This window comes from Myxocyprinus asiaticus, chromosome 28 (genome assembly GCF_019703515.2).
Source record: "Myxocyprinus asiaticus isolate MX2 ecotype Aquarium Trade chromosome 28, UBuf_Myxa_2, whole genome shotgun sequence".
NCBI lineage: Eukaryota > Metazoa > Chordata > Actinopteri > Cypriniformes > Catostomidae > Myxocyprinus > Myxocyprinus asiaticus.
This window is the reverse complement of record NC_059371.1, coordinates 17,177,531-17,187,929: the sequence shown is the minus strand read 5'-3', so window position 1 is coordinate 17,187,929 and position 10,399 is coordinate 17,177,531. Positions and strand designations below refer to the sequence as shown.

General features: G+C 35.3%; 2 protein-coding genes across 2 annotated transcripts in view; one reads left to right on the top strand and one right to left on the bottom strand.

The window, feature by feature from the left end:
- Positions 1 to 120: 120 nt before the first annotated feature.
- LOC127419413 (glucose-induced degradation protein 8-B homolog) lies at positions 121 to 3,883 on the bottom strand. Its single transcript, XM_051660782.1, has 5 exons — positions 3,822 to 3,883; positions 3,093 to 3,221; positions 2,808 to 3,004; positions 2,141 to 2,338; positions 121 to 1,573 (listed from the first exon to the last, which is right to left on the bottom strand). The coding sequence occupies exons 2-5, from the start codon at positions 3,211 to 3,213 to the stop codon at positions 1,400 to 1,402; spliced, it is 690 nt and encodes a 229-aa protein (XP_051516742.1). The 5' UTR covers positions 3,214 to 3,221; positions 3,822 to 3,883; the 3' UTR covers positions 121 to 1,399.
- A 1,194-nt stretch (positions 3,884 to 5,077) lies between these two features.
- The window catches only part of LOC127419416 (dnaJ homolog subfamily C member 5-like), a 47,808-nt gene continuing 42,486 nt past the window's right edge, over positions 5,078 to 10,399 (top strand). Inside the window, exon 1 of the mRNA XM_051660785.1 lies at positions 5,078 to 5,236. The gene's annotated coding sequence lies outside the window, so the exon portion shown is untranslated. The remainder of the gene's footprint in view (positions 5,237 to 10,399) is intronic.

Here is a 10,399-nt window from a genome sequence, read left to right as displayed (position 1 = left end):
ATAATATTTAATACCTATGTTAAGCATCTGACTTGAGAGGCTAACAATTTTATCTCTGCAATATCTATAAGTCACATAATTGAATGTTAATGTAAGCAGGAATACTATGACAATGTACAGTAGAGAACAAAGTCACTTGATTTTATAACATTATGCAATAAAATTTGTACTCAAAAGGGCAGATGTTCTTTGAGGGTCCTTTAACGCACATACAAAATGTTTACCTTTGCACTGGTAAATTAAAGGAATAGTTCACCCTAAAATGAATATATGCTCATCATTTACTCACCCTCATGTCATCCCGGATGTGTTTGACTTTCTTTCTTCTGTAGAATACAAATGAAGATTTTTAGAAGAATATTTCAGCATAAAACTAATCCATATGACTGCTGTGGTTAAATCTTTGTCTTCCGAAGCGATCTAATCGATTTTGGGTGAGAACAGACCAAAAAAAGAACTCCTTTTTCACTAAGAATTTTGACAGCAGTCTCCTTGGCGATCATGATTTCAAGCTTGATTACACTTCCTAGCTCCATCTAGTGCTCTGCGAATGCATCAAGCACTAAGAAGTGTGATCAAGCTTGACATCATAGCAAGATGTACTGTGAAAAAGGAGTTTATGTTCTGTTTTCACCCAAAACTGATTGGATCGCTACATAAGACATGATTAAACCACTGGAGTCTTATAGATTACTTTTATGCTGCCTTTATGTGCTTTTTGGAGCTTCAAAGTTCTGCTCACCATTCACTTGCATTGTATGGACCTACAGAGTTTAGATATTCAACAAAAATCTTCATTTGTATTCTGCAGAAGAAAGAAAGTCATGCACATCTGGGATGGCATAAGGGTGAGTAAATTATGAGAGAATTTTCATTTTTAGGTAAACTATCCCTTTAAGTTCTGAAAGCACACAGAACTCTCTCCGTGATACAATCAATCCACTGTCCTTGATGACACCAATATTGTGCCTTTGGTGCCTCACATCAGTGGACACAGAGGCCTCCGGTAAAACTGTAAATGATCTAAACAGTGTGGTTCAGTCCTCGACTATATGTGTATACTTTCTGAACATTCACTGACAAAATAGAGAGATAATAGTTCTTTGCCAAAAACAAAAATGGTTAAAATACAATAAATTCAGCTCAGCAAACAAAATCACAGAAATCCCTCTGCGTCTGAAAGTGTTTCCATTTTGGCTAGGAGTCATCCTTTAAATATCAACAATCTTATTTCCACAGCCCAAATAATGCAATGTCTCTGATAAGCAACAAGTAAACAAAACAAATGGATGATAAAAGGATGTCTGAGTGTCAGTCACTGAGTATAAATAGTTAAGGAAGGGAAAGTGTCCATATTGTTCCCCGCAGAATGCAAGCACAGAGATGCCATTTCATTTTTTCATTTGGGGTCCTCGATGGTGCCTTTGCTGAGATCTGTCATTTTGGGGTACTTGACTTTCTTCTGGTCCAACTCGTTCTGAGCCCATAGCAGGAGTTTGAGGAGCTTGGCAAGTTTCGGTGTTGACTCCCTGTTTTCATAGTCCAGCACCGCCTGGTTTACCTCGCTCCACACCTGTTAAATGACAAGTTTCTGTAAATGTGTGATGCCCTTCTTTAACTTCTATTCATATAATAATTTACTTAGAGACCCCATGAAATTGCTTGACAAGTGCAGTATTTAGTGTTGATGCACTTTGTATTAAAACATCTCCAAGTGCCCTTTTTTAATAACCAATATCTTTTAACTTTTAGTTTACATAAAAGCCATAAACTATGATTTGCTACTTGCGATTGCTAGTCAGTGGCAGGTGGTATTGAGGGGATATTCTCATTCTAGAGAGCATTTTACCAGACCAAAAAAATAAAAATTGTATACACCCCTGTGTGCAAGATGGGCCATCAATATTTTTGGTTAATTTTCTCGTAAAAGAAAGACTGTAAATGTTAAATGCATACATCTGCTAAAGGTACATTGTGTCAACTTATAGGAGTACACAAGCATACAAGTAGCCTTTCAGCTAATAGACAAGGACTAAAGGCCATATAACTCCAATTTTAAATTTCATAAGGTCTTTAAAATGCAATATTCATAGGAAAATATCTAAAATAATATTTTCTTCCACTTCAAGCAACATGTTACCTTCTGTCTCTGCATCATGTTCAGCAGGTCACCGAAGGGTGACTCCTCAGGGTTATCGAATGCCAGGAGTGCAAGGGTGCGCTCCATCTCTGTCAGACACTCTCGACTTTCCTCTCCCTGTTCAGCCAGCTGTGTCTGTGCAAACTCCAGTGCGGCTTCAGTTTCCCGCAGGCGAATCAGCTCTATCAGGTGCTGTTGCTGTAAAGAAACACAGATCAATTTTAGCTTTTAGAACAACAGTTTGTGATGCTGAATCACAAGGTGATGATTTAATTTACAACAAATTTTTTTTAAATGTATTCCCTGCAAAATAGTATATCATTCACAGGTATTAGTTTTTTAATATGAAGGCAAACAGCCATTTTACAAAATAAAAGTCTATGATTTTTGGATGAATTTTTGATTTCCAGGACATTTCAGTAGTTTTTGATGAGATGAATTGTCACTATAATAAGTTCCTGTTCTATTTAATGACTTCTGCTTTTTTCCCATGACTTTTCCAGGCCAAGAAATCACAAATTTGAACATTTCCTAAAATTTCCAGGTTTTCCATGACTGTGGGAACTCTGTTGTAATGACCTGCATGTTAAAAATATGCATTAGATATTTAAAAGAGAGGCAAATTATTCTCCATGCAACACAAGTCAAACATCTCCTGCTCCTTTACCTGAAGATGAAAGTACAGGTAGCGGTTAGTGTCCAGCAGCTCAGGATGCAGACTGTTGATCAATGCAATGGCCTCTTGAATCTGTCCTTTCAGAACCATCTCCCTGATTTTTATCCTCTCATCCAGAGAGTCCAGATCAACACTTGGCTCAATTCCAGATTCCATCCTGAACTTCTCAGCAGCCTCTTTAAATCCCTCTAAATAATTAAGAACAAATTATGAAATATATCTACTCGTACTAAAGCTATTATGGAGGGTGAATAAAATGGTCAGTTGACTGCATACCTGTCACCAGATAATTCATAATGAGTCGATTCATATCTGCCCGCTGAATGTGAACATTATTGAGCTTTTCCATCCACTCTTCCCGTGTTACATCCTCTGGCTTTTCAGCATAACTCATCATGAAGTGTTCTGCATTGACAAAAAAAATAAATAAAAATACACAGTAATTATATATTCTCCTCAAATGTTTCAGGCTTGCAGGAATCCACCCACGTGTAAGTTAGATAAACTTTTATTGTATGGACTGTCATCATCTCCCCGTTATACTCTTCATTTAAAATTAATAACTTAGAATAATGTACTGTAATTTATCTAACTACAACTTTGGTAATAAATTATCTGTAAATGACACACACAAGCCTAATAACTTTACAAAGATTTAGCTGCATTCACTGAATCTTGTCAAAGTCTAGGACCTTGAAAAAACAAGCCAAATGAACACTTTTAAATCAGATAATATCCTATGAAGGTACATAAATCAAGAACGCAATGGTAAACAAGCCCAACTGCATTAGCGCTTATGATGACCGGAAGCTCTAATTATAAAGGCCTGTATCATAACATTGAAGCCTGTGCCGCTGAAGAGTAGACCAACACAGACTTCATACATCACAACACGCACATGTGAACATTAACATATAGCTTTATTCTCCATGCTTTTATGACAGTCCGACTACCTATCCACACTACGAAAAATGTGTCGATGACACAAATAATGGTGAATTTTACCTCAATGTGTAGCACTTTCCTTGGCAGCAGCTCAGAGAGAAAGGCCGTACTAAACTCTCGCGATGCTTAACGGAAAACGAGATTTTCAACGATACCTCATTCGGATTGGCTGGTGATAATGTTTGTTTACTCTGTGATTTTTTATTTATTTATTTTACCATTGTATTATGCGAGATTTGTTTTGGAAGGATAAAAAAAATAGTTTGAGATAAAATTGGGATGTGTGATAAAACATTTTATTTTAAAGCTGATATTTTGAAATGTAAAGAAAAAATATATTGTACAGTTATTAATTACAGTATATTGGGCATATACAATATACTTAAGAGAAAACAAGCTCTCTGGAAACCAAATTCTGACATTTTGTAAATTACGTTTACGTTTGTAAATTATGTTTTGTGAATCAAATATGTGTGTGTATGTGTGTGTGTGTGTGTCTGTATGTGTGTGTGTGTGTGTCTCGCTGTCTCTGTGTGTGTGTGTGTGTCTCGCTGTCTCTCTCGTGTGTGTGTGTGTGTGTGTGTATATACTTGTAGATTTATGATTCAGTAAATCATCAAATGCTGTAGCAAAACTTAAAGAATTGTTAGTGAAAATTAAATTACAAATAAAACGTTTCACAAAAAAGGTGGCACTTTAGGATGGGAAAATAGAGAATTTTTATTTATTTATTATTGAATGCTTGTAATATACTGTACATAACAGCATCTAACAAATAATAAAACGGGAGGGACGACATGAAGGTACAGATAGGAAAAAAAAGTATGTTTAATACCAATTATACACATTAATTACACCGACATAAAGGCGTAGCCTATGTCAATTATTTATATCAGTTGAAATGATTATTAAAATATGTTCTATTTTAGAATATTATCAAATAGTTTAACTTGAAATAAACCACCCTACGTTCATAAATGTGTCAGTTAATTCAGATCATTTTCGTCATCTTGAAAACGGCTTTCCCTATTTATAATTACTTGATATTTTTTCCTTTGATGATTGATTTCTTTTTGAATAGTTTGTAATACCCCTGACTGTAATATGTTTTCGTTTTTTATTTTTTTTATTTATTTATTTATTATTTCCTTTGTTTTATTATAATCTTTTATAAGATGTTCATAATAAGTAAATGTAGTATGTATAATGTGTGATAAAATAAAGGCTTCTATATAAAAAAAAAAAAAAAAAAAAAAAAAAAACGGCTTCCCCCTTTCGTTTCCGCCCATTTTCCTCTCTAAATCAGTCGTGACGTCAGCGAACAAGCCGAGTCGGTGCTCGCGATCAAAGCTGAACGCAGTGTATTTGAGCGCTGAAGATCGATTCACTTCCCTTTAAAGGTCGACTATAGGTATAGGACAAAATTTACGAAGAACCGACGATCTGTCACCCTACCTACGTTTCTCTTTTACACGGTAAGGAACGTCTCCGTGAACGTAACCAGGAGTAAATCCTATCTGAGCGCCTCAATCCTGCTACGCATGCACGCTGTCCTTGGTCTTGGATTACTGTTGTAGTAGGTTTTTCAGCAAGAAAGCTTAATGCAGCCCAGTGCTGCTGTCCACCGGCGACCCAGCAAACCATTATGGATGCTGAGTGCGGAACGGGGAGATTAAAGGCTCTAAATCTCAACGTGGTATCGCTTGGCTTCCATTAGTTATATTTAAACTCTTCCCACCGGACTGTCATTATTTGTTAGATTTGTTCTGCTGCTGAATCTCAAACAATGGTCTGTTTGCTAATCCTCTGATCCTTAAGAGCAAGACACTGCCAGTTGTCGTTCATTGCTTTCCAGTATCTTGTCTTTATTCTACACATGATATCAGTGAAGACTAGAAGATTTTGATGGACTCAGCAGCTCAAGAAGCACAGCTTAGCAAGTCACTGTCAAAATGTAAGATTTAATGTTTGTATCACTAGTTACCTCAGAGGGCTCATCTTGTTTTTTTTTAATGGTGTCATGGCAGCATTTGTGTCTGACTATGACCATGTCAAATGTTATTGGCAGAGGACCTTGTGCATGCTCTCACATGACTACCTCACCCCACGCAATGTGCTGAGAGTTGCTACATGTTGGGGAAAGTTTTCTTGACTGCAACTTTGATAGTGGATGGATTTTGCATTATAGGCCTAGAGTTTGTATTGAGTCACTTCAAATGTTCTGTGTTTGTCAGTGTGTTTTCAAAGTTGTCCTTGGTGTGTGAGTTGTGGATTTTCTCTCAGATTCAGAGGTGACTTGCCATAAACCATGATGTTTTTTATTATATTTTCTTGTTATATAGGCCTACTCCTTTTCTTTTCACCTGTAGTGCTTGTCATAGAGCTCAGTCCACCACCACCTAATGTTTTCCAAGTTTGAATGACACTATGGGTGCAAATTCTCTCCTAAACTCAATTCTAACATGCTTCATAACTCTGAGGCAGGTCTGTCTCATCCAGAAAATGATGCTGAAAGCAACTCTGCATTACAGTAGCTAATTAACAGGATGGTCTTGGAAGTTTTTCCTCCCATGGATGTGCCAAGGTTCTTAAAGGTTTTTGTCTAGTCAGTTTTTCAGTCAGACTAACTTTTTGTGGTCTATAAAAGGAGTATAAGGTTCTCAAAGTTGAGAGGAGGAAGAATTACACCGCTCACAGTCCCCATGCACTCTAAACTTTTCAGACAGCTTCAGGTGATGTAGATCGCAAAGTATGAAGGAATTATAATGCAAAAATACAAAATAAGTAAATACAGAGCACTCTCGTTGTGGAATAAGTGGAGCTGGAGCAAAACTTGCGCGTCGAGCGTCTTTAAAGGAAACACATCTTATAATGCATTAAATATAACTGCATTTAGCTTTATTGAAGTTTAAATAATATGGAAGCAGATCATGTGAATAACTACAAATTCCGAAACTGGCATTTCTCTGTGCTGTCAGCGCCTCTTCTATGAGTTGTGCGAATGTCCCGATCGAAGGGGAAGAGACTGAAACTGCTCCCGGCTGATGCACACTCTGTCGCAGGGACACGCGTCCCTCGAGCACGCACGCTTAATGCAGCTAGATTATAACATGATTGCTCACGACTTATTGAATCATAATATGTGTCACTGTGCATTTCTTATTGTGAAGAAAATTGGCAATACGCAGCTTTAATAATAAGAGAGAGTTTGTTTTTTTGTGAGTTAAAGATGGATTGAAGTGAACAGAAAGGTGAGAGAGGGTAGTCTTCACCCCATTATACACTGCAACAAAATAAGTTTTTGATTTGTTTTTGTTTTGGCTTGTTTTCCAATAGAAATATTTAAAACTCTTTTAAAACCAGGGTTGGGAGGGTTGCTTTTGAAATGTATTCCACTACAGATTACAGAATACATGCTTTAAAATGTAATTTGTAATGTATTCCGTTAGATTACTCAAGGTCAGTAACATATTCTAAATACTTTGGATTTCTTCAGCACTGGTAGATTTTTTCACTTGTTTTGACTATAAAAACTCTGCCAGTACAGTAAGACAAAATACACATGTTAAAAATACATTCTCTGAAAAACCTAAATATCTTATGCAGTGTTGTTTCTAAAGCAAGATCAATCAAACTGATCTTGTTTTAAAGATTTTTAGATATTTTTACAGGAAAACAATACAAAAATTATTATCAAGAATAAGATTTTTGCCCTAATATCAAAGGTCTTACTAGAAAAAATAAATTATGATCCAACATGAATTTTCTTGATAAAAAAATATGATCATGCCTGGTAACGTGTGTATGTAAAATGGCTTGAAATAACATTTTATCTTAGAGTAAAGATGACAATTTACACAAGGTTTATTTCTATTTCTTGTGCTCCAAACTTACTTCAAACTTACTTCTCTGTCTGCTCGTATGAATGTAACACATCATAAGAAAGTGTTTCAGCGCTGTTCAAATGCACTTTGGATCACATCATTTATATGTATAAATGTTTTCCATATGAAAGGACTAAATATTAAATGAAACAAATGACAATAAAATGCAAAGTAATCTCTTCAGTAATCAAAATACTTTTTGAGTGTAACTGTATTCTAATTACCAATGATTTAAATTGTAACTGTAGTGGAATACAGTTACTTATATTTTGTATTTTAAATACGTAATCCCGTTACACGTATTCCGTTACTCCACATCCCTGTTTAAAACAACGTACATTCTATTTAGTAGCTAAAAATTTTTATCTGAGAATGTTGAATATAATATAAAAAATACAAATATTTTCAAACATCTAAAAATCCTTTAAAAAAAGATGCATTCACCTGAGAAGCAGCATATAAGATATTTAGACTTGCTTTTAGAGAATAGATCTTGAATATAAGTATATTTTGTCTTTACTGCACTCACAGAAGTATAGCCAAGTGAAAAAATACACTTATATACAAAATACACTTATATTTAAGATACATTCTCTTAAAGCAAGTCTAAATATCTTATATGTTGCTTCTCAAGTAAAAGTTTCTTGTTTTAAGGATTTTTAGACCATTTTAAATGGAAAAACACTTGTTAACAATAGGATTTTTTGCAGTGAATTTCTTTACTGAATTAAACTTGATAAAAAAATGTTTCCCCCTTTAATTCAGTGAATATCATTTAGAGGTAAAAGATGATTTTGTCCTCTTTATTGTTAGTAAGCATGTTTAATACAACCTTTTAAGTCGGGGCACAAGCTGAATAATTGGTTAAGAGGTAATGATTAATCGTTCCAATAATCGCAGAATAGTCGAATAGGGATGCACCGATCTGATACCTGGATCGGTATTGGCTCCGATACTGACATTTTTAAACGGATGGGTTATCGGTCCCGATCCAAATCTGTTACTGTGTGTTAGTCATGTTCGTTACTGTCAAGCTCAAAAAATGACATAAAAGAACCATTAAAACACAAAGTAGTTCATATGACTCGCGCATTTTATTCAAAGCCACTTAAAGACGTGCAGTAGCTCTGTGAATCACAAAAGGCTGTGTTTAATAAGTAAATATATAAAATGCACGCGCAGCTCCAGTGCATTATTGAATGGCCCTGCTCTGTTTACACACACACCCGCAGCAATTTTTAGCCTTCACGCGGTGCGCAATATTTGAGCGCTACTCACGAACAACATCTCAGCTGTAGATGCTCAATAGTTCGGTTCACTTATATGAATTTAGAATGGCACTGGATGTGCTTTTTTTTTTTTTTTTACCAGAATTTGAATAAGAAGTGAATTAAACTACTGTGAACTTGCCTACAAACAGACACATACAGGACTTCCTGGAGAGTTCAGAATGTCAAAATAAAAGCGTGAGGGTTTAAAAGTTAAAGATGTCACAGAGAGACTCAAGAAGGCAGAGATATGAACTCAGTAGCAGGGTTTATTGAACAGATGATTGAAACAGTGATGTAAACATTGTGAGTAAATCCAGTTGAACAGACTGGCAAACAGCAGGTGAGTAATATCCAGACAGGGTATAGGCACGATGAACAGATAACTCACAATAGTCTTATGATACTTGCAGGCAATAATGAAGACACAGGTATGTTTGACATAGTAGAAAGGTCTGGAGTCTCAGAGATGCTATCAATGAGAACAGACAAAGAGTGTGTGTGAAAGCAGGGTATATATGCAGTCCTTGATTGACCACTAATGATATGCAGGTGCGTGTAATCAGAATTCAGGGGAGAGTGAGCGCTGTGACGGCAGTGAGGAAGAAAGAGAGACCGGTTGATCCGTGTAAAAGGTGCCTGATTGAGATATATTACTATATATTACTATTATAATTTATTATTATTTGTTTACAAATAATAATAATATTTAAGTTGAATGGATTCCAAAAAATAACTGTGTGAATGAAAAGTGAGCTGATATCTTACAACTAAATTGAACAAAAAAAGAGATCTGAATCCTTTGAAGTCCAGTTACAAATTGCAAAAATAAAAAAAAATAAAAAAATGGCTTCTTTTCTACTGATGACATACTGGAATTACTGTTAATTTTGCTGCTACATTATCCAGTATACTAGTTAACAATAAAGTGTTTCTTAATAAGCTATATATTTATATTGAAATAATGTGTAGTTAGAGGTTTGTGTTTCTTTACATATTAAAGAGTACCCCCAATTAATTCCACACAATAATGTAAAGATATTCTAAACTGATTATGCAAAAAAACAACACTGGTATCGGATCGGGATCGGTATCGGCCGATACTGAGATTTCCGATATCGGAATTGGATCGGAAGAGAAAAAGTGGTATCGGTGCATCCCTACGAATAATCATTCTAATAATTGTTAGATTAATCGATTATCAAAATAATCGTTAATTGCTGCCCTAGTGCAGTGCAAGTCATGGTTTAAAATTTGTAAATTAAGTGTTAAGGTCAGTGTTTAAAATTTTTTTTAATGAACTTTAAGATTAATGACTAATGTCTTTGAAGTCCATCCTGGATTAACTGCAGAAGTTCACATAGATGCATTATCTTTTGTTAGTTGGCTGATGAAAGCTTTTGTTGGCAATTAAATGATAGTCTATGTATTCCATTTCAGGAGTGTAGTCCATCAATATACAAAGGTGATGCAGGCAGATATCAAT

Bases quoted from the DNA above. Each gene is read 5' to 3' on its own strand.
- LOC127419413 (XM_051660782.1), bottom strand. From the start codon at position 3,213: ATGATGAGTTATGCTGAAAAGCCAGAGGATGTAACACGGGAAGAGTGG. The intron at 2,339-2,807 runs GTAAAGGAGCAG...GTTTCTTTACAG, and splicing joins ACCTGTACTTTCATCTTCAG to CAACAGCACCTGATAGAGCT. The intron at 1,574-2,140 runs GTAACATGTTGC...GTCATTTAACAG, and splicing joins ACATGATGCAGAGACAGAAG to GTGTGGAGCGAGGTAAACCA.